The 17,661-nt window shown below is 36.7% G+C and overlaps 1 protein-coding gene across 1 annotated transcript in view; it reads right to left on the reverse strand.

Annotated features, from left to right (window-relative positions):
- Positions 1 to 17,661, reverse strand: part of LOC145981885 (protein bric-a-brac 1-like) — a 94,334-nt gene that overhangs the window by 50,722 nt on the left and 25,951 nt on the right. The window contains exon 2 of the mRNA XM_083115370.1: positions 3,499 to 3,743. Within this exon, the coding sequence (XP_082971496.1) occupies positions 3,499 to 3,678 (180 nt within the window). The 5' untranslated portion in view covers positions 3,679 to 3,743. The remainder of the gene's footprint in view (positions 1 to 3,498; positions 3,744 to 17,661) is intronic.

A 17,661-nucleotide genomic window follows, 5' to 3' on the forward strand; every position in this document is an offset into this window, starting at 1 on the left:
GACTCACTGTTACTAATGCAATAAATTACAACTGATATTCTTGTTTTATTTATGCCTAATCGGACCATGATATTTTGTTATTTTTTTTAAATTGGTGTATTTTCTTATTTTTCATTTTTTACTATACGGTGTTATTAATTATACCTTCATGGTGTTTTTAAACTACTGTTTCAAATTGTAAGTCACATGGCTTACACCTCGTAGTGAGAGTTTGATATCTTGAAAGTTATTTTGGGAAAGTTATTTTCCATACCCCTTTTTTAATTTTACGGTAAGGATTTTAGATAATGGAATTTTCCTCGTATATACTGAAGGGTGCATAATAACCATAAGTGGCGACGCACCCAAAAAATTAAAATCAATCAATCTCACGTGACAGATACCGATATATTATGGCACCAAAAATTGGCATTATCTTTTTTTGACTTCTTAGTGTTACGTTTCCAAAAATTCGCGTTTTTGTTTTAGAACATTTATCTGCCAAAATACCGAAACGTAATACTTACTCCATTGTGCTTTTAAACTATTATTTTAAATTGTAGGTCACATGGTCTACATATTTTCGTGACAATTTGATATGTTGGAACAGATTGTTGAGGAAGTAAAAGTAAAGTGCTCCCCTGCACTTTTCCATGAAGGTGTATAGTAGGGGTGTGGAGTTAGGACCCCACACTTTCTTGATCACGGCTGAAGGTAGGGGTGATGTGATCAGCACCACGGTCCTGGCTACCTTTATCCCTCAAAGTTTCCTCAAGGTACCAACTTCATATGATTGATGCTGGGTGGGCGCCGGAGCAGTTTGAATAGGTGGAAAACATCCCGGTTCTCCCCGCAGGGGATCAACCCCGGGTCTCTCGCATAGTAGTCAGACGCCCTAACGACTGAGCTCCATTATTACCTGCTCGACAAATGCCGATGGTGCGTACTTAGCTTGGTAATTCAAAACATATCTCGTGCGACAAATACGAAGATGTGGCTCCCGTGTGACAGTAGATACGCACTCGATCTCCTGTTAGAACCCTGCCACTTTGCTCTGTGATGCAAATGGTTTTGATAGAAGTTGAAAAAATCGTGGGAAATACATGATTTAATGTGACTGTCGAAATTATTCCATGTACGTATAACTCTATAGTTTACTCTTGAGTAAAATGTTGGAAAACTTCTATGTTCTATGTACACAAACATGTCCTAGAAAAGACAAGAATGTTGGATTTCATGGAATTTTTCGTTGTTTTAGGACATTTCTTTAAAAAAATCGCTAAAAACGCCAACAATTCGCATTTTATGCCAAATTCGCATTATTTCGATATTTCAAACAGGCAAAAAATGTGTCCAGACATCACTGCCCATTCCTAAACATAACTTCGCAGCAATTACCATTTTTCACGGTTTTGGTGTTTGTGAAAAATCAATGTCCCTACTAATTGGAAATTACTTTCTGGCCACCCCTCGTATAAATCAGTAGATGAAAAGTGAAAATTTAGCAGGGCTGGTCCTTGCTTTTATGTTTGAATGATTTGAGTAAATATGATATTAAAATATTTACGTATTTTTTATTAGTATTTTATTTCATAATATTGGACATTAACCTTACTCAGTGAGAGATTAATGACCATCTCTCATGAGTTTAAACAGACAGGACAGAGAGTGGCGTTAATTTCATTGCAATAAGAGTGTTGCAGTAAATTTGAGGTTGGGAGCATGCACTTGACAATTTTTATAACGTTCACCAATGCAGATTTATGATTCACTTTTTCGTGATACTATTCATTATATCTCGTTTGGTTGGATTCTTCTTGATATCTAAGAATAGTGCAATGTCATTGTAAACGTATGTTAACTTGTGCAAAACCAGTAATACGTCAGGATGATGAAAGAAAACCTTCGTAAGCACTGCTACATTAAATAAGGTGAAGTGAGCCAGAAGAGTAATAAAATTCCAGCAGCATATTTGCAGTCTAAAACTCTTCTTGTTTATGCATGCGATTTTTGTTGGATGTTGCAGTTCATGCAATTTCTGTCGCATGTTGTAGTGAGATACTTTGTCGGGCGGCGATATTCGACAAAAATCGTATGTATCAATGGAACCTATTTGTTTCCATGTTCCTTCAGTTTGCCCAACAAAATGCCTTACTACGACGTCTGACAACTATCGGACGGCACTACCCACTCTTATCCCCTCCATCTGTTGACAAGTCCCCTTACTACTCCCATATGGACAAGAAAAAATGACAATTCAATGAAATTTTCACGTAATATTTAGAGGCTTAACCTTTACTCCCCCGCTTTTTGTGGGCTTTTCTTAGAAATTTGGTGGTCGCGCCCCCAAACTCCCCCTTCCTCGGTTCGGCGTTCCGAATTGTACACGGTTACCTATTTTTCGTGAAAAAAAAACAGAGTTTCACATTTTGGCTTATTATTCAACTTGTATGGCACCAAGAACATGAAACATGTTTCATTCTCCTTGGAAATGTCCATTCTTTGAAGAGAATACTAAGGTTTGCACCTTCTCCCCAAAATAGTGGGAGAAGAGGGGGCAAACTCAAGATTTTTTTCCATTGAAATTCGGGGGTCGCGCCCCCCAAAACCCCCTTCCTCGGTTCGGCGTTCTGAATTGTACACGGCTGCATGCTCTGATGTTTAAGCTGCTAAACAAAACTTATCCGAAGTAGATTGCTCCGATAGTGCCCAAGTTATAACAATTCTCCTCCAAAAATTCAAATTACCTATTTTTAGTAAAAAAAATATAACATTTTGGCTTATTATTCAACTTGTATGGCACCCAAGAACATGAAACATGTTTCATTCTCTTGAGAAATGTCTGATCTATGGAAAGAATACTAAAGTTCGCGCCTTCTCCCCAAAATAGTGGGAGAAGAGGGGGCAAACTCCAGATTTTTTTCCATTGAAATTCGGAGGTGGCGCCCCCAAACCCCCCTTCCTCGGTTCGGCGTTCTGAGTTGTACACGGTTGCATGCTCTGTTGTTTTAGCTGAAAAACAAAACTTATCCGAAGTAGATTGCTCCCATAGTGCCCGAGTTATAACAATTTTCCTCCAAAGTGTGTTCGAATTTAAAATTCCCGCCGAGAAGCCCGGGCGAGAGAAATTTCTCTCTCTCTCTCTCTCTTTGTCTCTCTCCTCCCTCCTCCTGCCATCACTGGTTTCTGGCGCCATGGTTGTGTTGCGCATAAAAGGGGCCTAAAAGTTGAGGCCGAAACTTAGGAACGAGATTTTCTGTTCCCGTGCAGAGTTCCATAACGATATCTTTAAATAAATAAATTTTAAAAAAGTCAATAAAGACGAAATTCCCTGACATTTCCCTGACTTTTTTTGACACCTCAAATTCCCTGACTTTTCCCGGTTTTCCAGGTTTTCCAGGTCTGTCGCCACCCTGCAGGCATAAATAGAAATTGATTAACATGTACTATGATGAAATCGGAATTAAAAAATCAGAACTTGGGCCACATGCAATACTAACAACACACTTGACCACATACCTTGAGGAGACGTTTCAGGTAAGGACTGCAAGCTGATAATACCACTTTGTGAGCACTAAATGAGCAGCCATCGCATGCCAGTGTAACATCCACAAAGTCCTCCTCATCTTTTAACTGGCAGAATGTCCTAATCAGGTTGTTTGAAAAATCATTCCATCGAAGATTAAATTGTTGTTCCATCTTGATCCAGTTTGGCTTTTCAATTTGTTGCAATATCCAACTCCTCTTTTAATTCAGTTCAGCCTCTGTAAAATATAAAGGATGCAAAATATATTAGATTTCACTTCTTATTACAACAATAAAATCAAAACACCACATGTCGCTGCTTAATCGCCACACCCTGTTCGCTTCTCACTGCAGCATCAGATAACAAAACCAATATTTCAAGTGTAACGCACAAATCAACAACTAATGTGTTAAAACTTTTTTTTAAAGACAGAAAAATGGTCACTAAGTGAAGAAATTATGTACATTAATTTGCAACATACCCCACCTTGTAGTTTGGTGGTGGGGCTTGTGAGATCTGATGATTTGCTAGGCTATACCGGCAGTAGCATAGCTGTCGGTAGGATCTCCCATGTCAAGCAGGCTACTGGGTGCAGAGCCAGACTAAGAAGCAACCTTCTGGTCAACGGCTCCAATGGCAAAAGAAGATGAACAACCATTACAAGTAAAACTTCTTTAAAAACCCATGGTTCAGCTGGCTCCGACTCATAGTACCATGTAAGGGCCCCTTGCCAGGGTTACAGTGAAGTCCGCAACGGCAGATGCACGTTAGAAGTAGTCCATCGGTATGGCCAGGTTTTTTTTGGTTATTAACAATAGATGCGAAATGTAACTGAGAAATGCAGTAAGTAGTATATGCACGATTTATCACAAATGTAACTGACTTACGGCTGTAATTATGACGCGAATTTTTGCGAAAATTAACCGTTTCTGCGAACATTTTCATTTTTACGATACAAACTAAAAAATGGCATTTTTTACAAATTTCTTATTAAGAAATATATTCAATTTGCTGCGAAGGAATGAGAAATCATTTGGAAAGGCACAGTAACCCAAAAGTCTATTATTATTTATGTGCAGGTGACTGGGTTTCCCTGATTCTTTGGAACATTCAATGTAATTGACATACTGGAATCATTAAAAGCAAGAGATCATGAAAGAATTTGTTGACAAATGTATGAAGTCATTGTGGTTACCTCTTTCAAATGCAGATAGTGAACGTTTTTTTTTTCACAGTACAATCTTGTAGTGTCAGATATGAGAAGTGCGAAGGAGCAAAATGTTGTCACTTGTTGAATGAATGAAAATAAATGAGACAGATTGTTTTGTACACTCCATTTTTTCTAAAATATAAATATAACGAGTAAAGCTGATTTTCAGAAGGTGAAATTTCTTATTTACTATTTTTAAGGGGGTTCTACAGCCATGCTAAAGCATAGACCCAAATTTCAATGGATAAGCGTACAACTAATATAGATTCGATAAGGAAGAAATTTTCCGATATAAAAGATTGTTTTATTCACTAGAACATATGAACCTTATAATTTTGTTACGATTGAAGGGATTTAAGTAAATAACAGAAAATAAAAGGTCTCCGTCATGTTCAAACTGCTGCGTACAGATGGCGCTGAAGTGGTAGTTTTGTTAATAAGGGTGCATTTCTTTTCTTTTATGAGTAGTATGGAAGATTTTGTGGTGAAACAAAGATCACATGCTCTTCACGCAAATATCTGAAGTACTATGTGAAAGAATGAAAACATTTCGTTCCTTCAGAAAGTAGTGATTATCATTAAAATTTTGGAAGTGGCGTTTCGTCGCAATATACTCTGTGGCACAGATTTAGCATACACTGTTGCCAAGATTTCATTCCGTGTTGTCTAACGATATGATCAATTCAAGTTCTTGAAAGAGTGAAAATCAAACCAAGCTACCAGAGGATATCGAATCCCGTACAGATACTAGAACAAGGGAACAAATATTCCACGGAGGATGTTAAAAAGCTGAAGAAGCTCGAAGATAAGTCTTAATATTTAACTGCTTGTTGCTTAATATTATCCATCAAAAGCAAAATGTTTGAAATATAGGCAAAATGTATAATTTATTTACATATTGAAGAAATATCTTCTGATGTAATTTTGGTGAGAATATTGCTTGAACCTATCAATTTCTTAACACTGCATGACTTTTTAACTTCCAAACGAAGTTGATAATTCTTTGTAAATGTAAAATCAGAATAGGATGTTATATTTTACGTTAGGCAAATCCTAATAACTACAGTTTTGAGATCATTACTATAACATAATCAGGGTGGCTACAAACAAGCAGAAATGAAATTCCCTGACTTTTCCAGGTTTTCCAGGACAAAATTTACATTTTTCCCTGACAATTACAAACTAAACTAAATCGATGTTTTTGCAAATAGAAATAATAAACTCACACAGATCCACGTATGGTTTTAAGTACCAATATTATCTTCTATGAAATTGACTCAATTTCTCTATTCTCTATGATTTGAATTCAAACTACAAAATAGTGAATTTGGAAAATTATTACAATTCACAAGCTAAGGAAGGATTATGGAATTTTGTCATACGCAGTAAGTTTAAAATAAAATACTTGATTATTTTTAAAGTTACGACTAAATGAGATAAGAGTGATTGATTAAGAAATACATTTTGTAATTTATCAGTCTCCTTATACATTCTCGGTATTATATGTTGATATTTCCACTGAGGCTTGGAACCCTCTGCTTGCAAAAACTATGAGTGCGGACTCATTTTTCAATGCATAAAGCTACTTCTCTCTTCTCTGTAAAGAAAACAACTTAACTCTTGAATATAAGTGAAACAATTGAATTGTACAAAAGAGTCATATTTCCTTACATTATCAATGGGATTTCTGCTTCAGTACAGTATATCCAAGTGAAGTACTGTAAAACTGACAACATGCAGTTATACCATTAATCCTGACAAAAAGGGTATGTAAGTATTAGAAATTTAACGCAAGGAATTTATAGAATTGCATTGTATAGGAACCTGATTTAGCAAACCAACACATTAAAACAGGAACACTCTAATAATAAAAGCTTCTGAAAGTTCATATACGAGGGGCAGCCTGAAAAAGCTCCAATGGTGCCTATACGCAGCACTAGGGGTCGGAGAGCAACACACACACATGCAGGCAGGAAGAAGTGGCATGTAGCTGTAATCTGGTACAGTTCCAATGAAGCCGGTTTAGGACAGTTCTAGGTTAAAGATTGCAGCTCTCATAAAGTCTCCTCCCGAATGTGAGGTAGCCTACATTGCACGCTCAGAATTTGGCACAGAGCCACCAGCAATCGTGCGAGTTGTGCAGACCGGACGTCGTGAGTGATAGTATGGTCAGACGATGGTGCAGACAATTCACGGAAGGCCAATCGAATGTGCACAACCCCATACAGCTGAGTACACACGGGCCCTTTGCATCACTTAAGGTGAGAGATCTTAGACCACTCCCTGTACAGCCCTGGGCTTGAATGTACCGACTTTCACCTCTTTGTTTAACTAAAGAGGTTTCTGGCAGGACAAGGATTTGACAGCTACACTGCGGTAGAGATAGTTCCAGTCTTTGCTGTCAGACACATATACCATGGGCATACAAAATTTAGTACCATGCTACGACACATGCCAGAACAACGGTGTTGATTATGCCGAAAATTAGGTTAGAACTCACTGTTACTAATGCAATAAATTACAACTGATATTCTTGTTTTATTTATGCCTAATCGGCAGGAACCTTGATATTTTGTTATTTTTTTTTTTAATTGGTGTATTTTCTTATTTTTATTTTTTACTATACAGTGTTATTTTTCCCAAAATTCACATTTTCATTTTAGCACATTTTGTGGCAAATATCTGAAATTATATCTTCATGGTGCTTTTAAACTACTGTTTCAAATTGTAAGTCACATGGCTTACGCCTCTTCGTGAGAGTTTGATATCTTGAAAGTTATTTTGGGAAAGTTATTTTCCATACCCCTTTTTTAATTTTCCCCGTATATACTGAAGGGTGCATAATGACCATACGTGGCGACGCACCCAAAAAATTAAAATCAATAAATTTCACGAGACAGATACCGATATATTATGGCACCAAAAATTGGAATTATCTTTTTTGTCTTGTTAGTGTTACGTTTCCCAAAATTCGCGATTTTGTTTTAGAACATTTATCTGCCAAATATACCAAAACGTAATACTACATTGTGCTTTTAAACTATTATTTTAAATTGTAGGTCACATGGTCTATGTATTTTCGTGACAGTTTGATATGTTGGAACAGATTTTTGAGGAAGTAAAGTGTTCCCCTGCACTTTTCTATGAAGGTGTATAGTAGGGGTGTGGAGTTAGGGCCCAACACTTTCTTGATCACGGCTAAAGGTAGGGGTGATGTGATCAGCACCACACTCCTGGCTACCTTTATCCCTCAAAGTTTCCTCAAGGTACCAGCTTCATATGATGCTGGGTGGGCGCCAGAGCAGTTTGAATAGGTGGAAAACATCCCGGTTCTCCCCCGCAGGGGATCGACCCCGGGTCTTTCGCATAGTAGTCAGATGCCCTAACGACTGAGCTCCATTATTACTCGCTTGACAAATGCCAATGTGCCCAATTAGCTTGGTAATTCCAAACATATCTCATGCGATAAATACGAAGATGTGACTCCCGTGTGACGGTAGATACGCACTCTATCTCCTGTTAGAACCCTGCCACTTTGCTCTGTGATGGAAATGGTTTTGATAGAAGTTGAAAAAATCGTGGGAAATAAATGATTTAATGTGGCTGTCGGAATTATTCCATGTACGTATAACTCTATAGTTTACTCTTCAGTAAAATGTTGGAAAACTTGCAGGTTCTACGTACACAAACATGGCCTAGAAAAGACAAGGATGTTGGATTTCATGGAATTTTTCGTTGTTTTAGGACATTTCTTTAAAAAAAAATCGCTAAAAATGCCAACAATTCGCATTTTTTGCCAAATTCGCATTATTTCGATATTTCGAACAGGCGAAAAATGTGTCCAGACATTACTGCACATTCCTAAACATAATTTCGAAGCAATTACCATTTTTCACGGTTTGGTGTTTGCGAAAACTCAATGTACCTACTAATTGGAAATTACTTTCTGGCCACCCCTAGTATAAATCAGTAGGTGGAAAGTGAAAATTTATCAGGGCTGGCAGAGAAAAGTCAATTCTTGAAGGAAGTGATTTGCTGTTATGATTGAATGATTCGAGTAAATATGATATTAAAATATTTACATATTTATTATTAGTATTTTATTTCATAATATTGGACATTAACTTCACTCAGTGAGAGATTAATGACCATCTCTCACGAGATTAAACAGACAGGACAGAGAGTGGCGTTAATTTCATTGCAATACTAGTGTTGCAGTAAATTTGAGGTTGGGAGCATGCACTTGCCAATTTTTATAACGTTCACCAATGCAGATTTATGTTTCACTTTTTCGTGATAGTATTCAATATATATCCCATTTGGTTGGATTCTTCTTGATATCTAAGAATATTGCAATGTCATTGTAAACGTATGTTAACTTGTGCGAAACCAGTAATACGTCAGGATGATGAAAGAAAACCTTCGTAAGCACTGCTACATTCATTAAGATGAAGTGAGCCAGAAGAGTAATAAAATTCCAGCAGCATATTTGCAGTCTAAAGCTCTTCTTGTTTATGCATGCGATTTTTGTTGGATTTTGCAGTCCATGCAATTTCTTTCGCATGTTGTAGTGAGATACTTTGTCGGGTGGCGATATTCGATAAAAATCGTATGTATCAATGGAACATATTTGTTTCCATGTTCCTTCAGTTTGCCCAACAAAATGCCTTACTACGACGTCCGACAACTATCGGACGGCCCCACCCGCTCTTATCCCCTCCATCTGTTGACAAGTCCCCTTACTACTCCCATACGGACAAGAAAAAATGATAATTCAATGCATTTTCCACGTAATATTTAGAGGCTTAACCTTTACTCCTCCGATGATACCATATGGTTGGTATCATCAGAGTCAGGTTGTTATGTACCCAATAGGACCAAGTAATGTGAATAGTTTGCCAAAGAAGAATAGAGATGGCAGCACCAGGCGTGCAAGGTTAAGAATTGGCATAATATATGTGAATAATTTTACAAATAAGAACAAAGCAAATTGGAAAGATGAAAAACAATAGAATATATTATAAGAAGACAAAGAATAAATATGAAAGAAGTAAATTAATATATATATTTTATAAATCAAGTCAGTTATCACATGTAAGTTAATATGAAAATTAAGGAAGTCAAAGCACTGATACAAGTTTGTGTCTTTGAACAGATATTGCATCTGTTTGGTTGATTTACCATTCCCGTAGCGGAAATTTTGTTTACATCAGTGGCGAGCGCGTTCTGATCGACGCCCCACAGCACTTTTTGGTTGCGCAGTTTAACTGTAGCACCTACTTGGATGCACATGTCAATCGGCTGCACCAAGTATACACTCTGTTGTACCTAGTTAGTGGTGGCGCGTTCCAATTGCAGCCCCAAGGGAGGATATTAGTATTATTCCCAAAGCTTAAAGGAATTCGTTAAATAGTCAAAACCTAAATTGAAATCCATAGGGAAGTTAACAAAAAAGACGAGAAGGAAGTCCAGATCCAGACCGTCCATTAAGAAGGAAGTCCCGATCCAGACTGTCCATTGAGAAGGAAGTCCCGATCCAGACTGTCTATTAAGAAGGAAGTCCAGATCCAGATCTGTCCATTGAGAAGGAAGTCCCGATCCAGACCGTCCATTAAGAAGGAAGTCCAGATCCAGATCTGTCAATTGAGAAGGAAGTCCAGATAGAAGAATATACAGATAGAGAAAATAAAATAATAAAAAGCATAGAAGAAAGTAGCTTATCATGTAAATATTCTTACTCCATGTATCCTGTGTTTAAATAATATATTCGTTTAAACGTCTCCATTGGAAGGCATCCTGTCTGGTTTCGTTGTCTACAAAGAACCCTACCCTGTAGATAAGCTAGCTGAGTTTTAAGTTTAAGGTTTATGTACCTTTGCACCAAATGAAGGTAGCATTAAATAAATGGCGACCAACTTTTGGGGCTAGAGAATTAGGAACCAGACAGCGAAGAGAGAAAGAATAATTGAAAATGGAGGAAAAGGATAAAGATGGAAAGGAGAATGGGGAAGCTACAATGAAGGAAAAACAAGAGAAAATAGAAGAAATGACCGTGATGGAAATGTGCCAGAAGTTATTGATGATGATAGAAAATTACAATAAAACATGCGAGGAGTTGAATATAATTAGGCACAGAAGGATCTTGAGAGAAGAAAATGAACGAAGAAATGAAAGTCCGGAAAGTAAAATTGGGGAAAGCGATTCTCACACAGAAATAGCTGTTTCAAGAACAGAAGAAAATGACAGCAAGACAGAAGTAGATGTTTCCAGAATAGCAGAAAACGAAGACAAGATAGAAGTAGCTGTTTCAAGAACAGAAGAAAATGACAGCAAGACAGAAGTAGATGTTTGCAGAATAGACGAAAACGAAAACAAGATAGAAGAATCGAAGGTCCTTATAGAATATAGAAGTTGGAAGATGAAAGAGGAAAGTTTCAATGACGAGCATAACAGCAAGATAGAAGAAGTAGCTATAAGGTTTAGAGAAGAAAACACTCAGGAACTTAAAGAGGTCCAAGAAGAGGAAGATGAGAAAATAGAAGAGGATGAAAGAGGAATAGAAAGAGATGAAAAATTTAGTTGTCAATATAATGATGAAGAAATCCATGTCAAAATGAAGATGAAAGAAGAAATTTCCAGTGACGAGTCTCTGACGGAGGAAGAAAAGAAGCATACACATAACCGAAGATGTAAACAAAGAAGGAAGAAAAGTAAAATGAGATTTAGATATATTCACGTAAAGACATGGAAGAAGAAGAAGAGAAAGAAATTAAAAATAGAAAGGAACCTGAAGAAAGTTAAGAACATGCAAAAAAGGGTCGACATAGATGAAACGGATTTTGATTCTACTTCGCCAAAGAGAAGGAAGAAGACGAGATGGAAAAGACAAGGAGAGCATGCATTTGATGAAGATCTAGAACAGAAGAAGTCGTGGCAGAAACCAGATTGGAAGAAGAGAGAAATGAAAGTAATTTCTTTATTAGAAGAAAGTTGGAAGAGGAGGAAGAAGGATCTTCAGAAGAATAGAAAGGAAAATAGAAGAAAGAGAAGAAAAAGGGGAAGAGAAAAAGAAAACAAGATATTGACAAACGACGAGTATTTGAAAGAATTGGAAGATACAAATAGGACTGACTAGTGCTAAGTATGGAGATGTTATGATTTACAGACTGGCAAGCGTATGTTTCTAAAATTATTAAAGTTCTCTGAAAAAGTTCCAGTTCACCAGAAGAAAAATTTAGTTACTGTAAAAAGATATACGTATATATATGATAGTCATCGTTGGAGGAAAATCTATTCTGCAAGTAATATCTTAAGAAAGAATAATAAGTGCTAATTTATATCACCACTCCATCGAACAATGAGACTGATAGTGAAAGATCAAACCAGTAAAAGTAAAGATGCCAAAGAAAGTAATATGGAAAATGGAAATCAACTTTTGAATTGTACGAACAGAAGAACGAAGAAGATAGAACAGTTAGGCACAGAAGGAAGTTAATTATGAAGAAAACTCTCAGAAAAAAAGGAGAAGACAACATAAAAGAAGATCGAATGGTATCAGTAAAATGAATTCTTTGTAAGCTTAGAATTAAAAGTCATCGTGTATTTAGAAAAGTGGAAAAGAAATGGGTTGTAATCCCAGAAGTTTAAAAAGAATCTGTTGTATTCCGAGAATTGGGTTGTAATCCCAGAAAATAAATATATCTAGATACATGCTGATATGAAACTAAGGCTGATGTGAAGAATTATTGTAACTGATGGAAACACGCAGATGGTCAACTTAGAGAAGAGAGAGAGTTCTTTGAAACGGAAAAATCTGAGCTAACTGATAATCTGTAGAGAGATTGCTGAAAGAAGAAAAGGGTGAAATGAAAATTACTTTTTCGGCAGGACATCGTCAAGTAAAGACTATCTTGGAGAGAACAGACGAGCAGACTTGCAGGAGATGAACTATTGAAGAATTATATTTTGTAACTAGAAATAACTTAAGATGTCACAAATATTTCCGGAACGGTGAAAAGATATCTAGGAACGAAAATAGAAAGAAGAGATAAATCGAGAGATGAGGAAAAATGCTGCATGCCAGGAGATATAATTTCACAGTGAAAGTGAAAAGCAATGTAAGCAGTAGAAATGAAGGCCCATACGAAGTGATAAGTACTTTTAGAAATACAGTTCTTCTAAAGCATATAAAAACAGATGTAGAAAGGAGAGAGAATTTAGACAACATTAGAAGATATAATTGTACAGAAGAGAAGAAAGAAAGTGTCAAGAAGAAATAATAGACTTGTACATATATAATTTGAAAAAAAATTGTATCTGCATATACATATATATATATTACGAGAAATTTTTTTTATGGCAACGGGGGGAATATTGTGTTATGTACCCAATAGGACCAAGTAATGTGAATAGTTTGCCAAAGAAGAATAGAGATGGCAGCACCAGGCGTGCAAGGTTAAGAATTGGCATAATATATGTGAATAATTTTACAAATAAGAACAAAGCAAATTGGAAAGATGAAAAACAATAGAATATATTATAAGAAGACAAAGAATAAATATGAAAGAAGTAAATTAATATATATATTTTATAAATCAAGTCAGTTATCACATGTAAGTTAATATGAAAATTAAGGAAGTCAAAGCACTGATACAAGTTTGTGTCTTTGAACAGATATTGCATCTGTTTGGTTGATTTACCATTCCCGTAGCGGAAATTTTGTTTACATCAGTGGCGAGCGCGTTCTGATCGACGCCCCACAGCACTTTTTGGTTGCGCAGTTTAACTGTAGCACCTACTTGGATGCGCATGTCAATCGGCTGCACCAAGTATACACTCTGTTGTACCTAGTTAGTGGTGGCGCGTTCCAATTGCAGCCCCAAGGGAGGATATTAGTATTATTCCCAAAGCTTAAAGGAATTCGTTAAATAGTCAAAACCTAAATTGAAATCCATAGGGAAGTTAACAAAAAAGACGAGAAGGAAGTCCAGATCCAGACCGTCCATTAAGAAGGAAGTCCCGATCCAGACTGTCCATTGAGAAGGAAGTCCCGATCCAGACTGTCTATTAAGAAGGAAGTCCAGATCCAGATCTGTCCATTGAGAAGGAAGTCCCGATCCAGACCGTCCATTAAGAAGGAAGTCCAGATCCAGATCTGTCAATTGAGAAGGAAGTCCAGATAGAAGAATATACAGATAGAGAAAATAAAATAATAAAAAGCATAGAAGAAAGTAGCTTATCATGTAAATATTCTTACTCCATGTATCCTGTGTTTAAATAATATATTCGTTTAAACGTCTCCATTGGAAGGCATCCTGTCTGGTTTCGTTGTCTACAAAGAACCCTACCCTGTAGATAAGCTAGCTGAGTTTTAAGATTAAGGTTTATGTACCTTTGCACCAAATGAAGGTAGCAAGGTCGTACTGGCCCGATGATACCAAATGGTATCATGGTGCTGATTACGAAATGAATGTGCTTTTTGGACCTTCATACTCTTATGTTTGGGTGGAAACTCTGACACAGGTCTGGAGCAAGCCTGGGAAATTCATATTGATGGCCAACCTCTCCGCAACATATCCATGCCATATTTCCGAACAGAGTTTCACATTTTGGCTCAATATTCATGAAACATGTTTCAATCTCTTTGGAAACGTCCATTCTTTGAAGAGAATACTAAGGTTTGCGCCGTCTCCCCAAAATAGCGGGAGAAGAGGGGGTAAACTCCAGATTTTTATGTTGTTTTTTTTTTCATTGAAATTCGGTGGTCGCGCCCTTAAACCCCCCTTCCTCGGTTAGGTGTTCTGAGTTGTACACGGTTGCATGCTATGATATTTTAGCTGCAAACCAAAACTTGTCCGAAGTAGATTGCTCCCATAGTACCCGAGTTATAACAATTTTCCTCCAAACATGCAAATTACCTATTTTTCGTAAAAAAAAAAAAAAAAAAAAAATCACATTTTGGCATATTATTCAACTTGTATGGCACCAAAGAACATGAAACATGTTTCATTCTCTTGAGAAATGACCATTCTTAGAAAAGAATACTAAAGTTCGCACCTTCTTCCCAAATAGCGGGAGAAGAGGGGGTAAACTCCAGATTTTTGTTTTTTTTATTGAAATTAGGTACTCGCCCCCCCCCAAACCCCCTTTCCTCAGTTCGGCGTTCTGAATACTAAGGTTTGCGCCGTCTCCCCAAAATAGCGGGAGAAGAGGGGGTAAACTCCAGATTTTTATGTTGTTTTTTTTTTCATTGAAATTCAGTGGTCGCGCCCCCAAACCCCCCTTCTTCGGTTAGGCGTTCTAAATTGCACACGGTTGCATGCTCTGATGTTTTAGCTACAAACAAAACTTGATCCGAAGTAGATTGCTCCCATAGTGCCCAAGTTATAACAATTTTCCTCCAAAAATGCAAATTACCTATTTTTCGTAAAAAAACAGTTTCACATTTTGGCTTATTATTCAACTTGTATGGCACCCAAGAACATAAAACATGTTTCATTCTCTTGAGAAATGTCCATTATTTTAAAAGAATGTAGCAAACTCCCGATTTTTGTTTTTTCCATTGAAATTATGAGGTCGCACGCCCCCCCCCCCCAAACCCCCCTTCCTCGGTTCGGCGTTCCGAATTGTACACGGTTGCATGCTATGATGTTTTATCTTCAAAACAAAACAAATCCGAAGTAGATAGCTCCCTTAGTGCCCGAGTTATAACAATTTTCCTCCAAAAATGCAAATTACCTATTTTTCATTAAAAAAAATCATATTTTGGCTTATTATTCAACATGTATGGCACCCACGAACATAAAACATGTTTCATTCTCTTGAGAAATGTCCATTCTTTGAAAAGAATACTAAAGTTCGCGCATTCTCCCCAAAATAGTGGGAGAAGAGGGAGCAAACTCCAGATTTGTTTTTTCCATTGAAATTCGGGGGACGTGCCCCCAAGCCCCCTTCCTCGGTCCGGTGTTCTAAATTGTACACCTTTGCATGCGCTGATGTTTTAGCTGCAAAACAAAAGTTATCCGAAGTAGATTGCTCCCATAATGCCCGAGTTATAACAATTTTCGTCAAAAGAGTGTTCGAAGTTAAAGAAGACGAAATTCCCTGACATTTCCCTGACTTTTTTTGACACCTCAAATTCCCTGACTTTTCCCGGTTTTCCAGGTCTGTCGCCACCCTGCATAATATACGTAGCTTAATATAGATTATATCTGATTTACTTTGTCCTTGTACATGGTTGAAACAAGTACTTTCTGACCTGTTTTCTGAAAGAGTTTTTCCATTTTTGTTTTTGAAGCAGCTCGCAAATATTCATATGTATTAAGTAGGTCAGGCTAAATTAGGTTTGATTCGAATAGATGCAATGTGAGATCCCTGAATGTTTGCAAGTTTTGGACCAGTTCTGTTATCTTCCTTTACAGAAACATGTCAGAAAACCAGTTCTCTAAACTGTATGAAGCTCTTCTGTTTTCTTGTCCTTTTATAATTTAGGACGGCTCATAATGAGAATGCATTTCGTCCAATAACTTGATGCTGTATATATTTAAAGTGTACAAGTACACCCTAACAGTTATGAGACTAAAGTCTTACCATCTATCGAACACAAATCTATATGTTTACTGATAATTTACAAATGAGTACCGGTATAGATTAATGAAGATACTAGTTCCCATCCTTGCAAGTACAAGGGCAATAATTTAATTGTGGATGACACAGAGCTTTGTCCTGATTATGCTATGTATATTTGGTTCAATATCAGATTGAATTTCAGTAGCAGTTTGTACTAAATAGTTTACTTTGAATACCAGTGAGTATGAAGCTTGACTAGTTTTTCTCTCACACCTATGACTGATTGATTTTGCATGGATGTCTGATATTATCATTCCATACAGTTAAATGTTTTAAACATGCTTTTTTTGCTTCTTTGATGGTCCACTATATAGGACTTTCGTGTATACAAACTTAGCCTGATTAACTTTACCCCACAATACTACTACTGATATAGATATTCTGACCTAAAAATATCACCAAACAGTTTGTCTCGTCCATACCTTTCATTTGATATATTACATGAACATATCTGGATGAGTTTGAAATTTGACCTTTTATGGTCAGACTAAGAGCTTGATATGACCTATACGGTCAGAATTTTTGGTGACATCCACCCTAGTTTTTCTGTCAGACCCATGACTGATTCATTTAGCATGGATGCCTATTATTAACATTCCATGCAGGCAAAAAGTATTTTTAAGCTTTTTTGCTTCTTGGCTGGTCTACTATAATAATTCAAATAAAAATATAGTAGGAACTCAATTTCCATTTCATAATGTATTCCTGTTATTTTACCTCCAACTTCTGCTCCTTGGGACAATGAGGATGAATAATGATTTGATAAAATGGATGATTGGAACAAAGATAACGATATAAATACATACATGAAACCAGGATTCGAACCTGGAGGAACCTCACACCATATAGCGTTGCAATCATCACTCTACTATGAAAATATTTCTAACAATTATTTTGCAAATTTCTGTTTTAGGCTCATCATTTTTAACATTCATTATAAAGTTAATCACTGAAGTGAGCTCATATCGTGAACCAAACAGCCCTTTAATAACAGGACAATATCGTTAAGCATAATAGTGCCGATTAGATCCATTATTTTCAAATCCATTTACACAACATCTGTAAGTTCCATTATTAACTCAACTTGTTAATGTAATATCAATATTTTTTAAACATGTTTTGTAAGTTCATAGTCTCATATACGATGTTAACACTATTTGTATTTGTTCCGTTTGCAGATGAGCATTTGAGAATCTAATCGAAGTGTCTTCTATAAATAGTACAGAGCACTCTTGAATTTTGTACAAAAGGACAATAGGTTTGACCGACAATGGCAGTTGCGTGCCATGGGAGTTGGTGTATAAGCTTCTACGGAATA

The sequence above is a fragment of the Lepisma saccharinum genome, chromosome 30, assembly GCF_977018435.1.
Source record: "Lepisma saccharinum chromosome 30, izLepSacc3.1, whole genome shotgun sequence".
NCBI classification, from domain to species: domain Eukaryota; kingdom Metazoa; phylum Arthropoda; class Insecta; order Zygentoma; family Lepismatidae; genus Lepisma; species Lepisma saccharinum.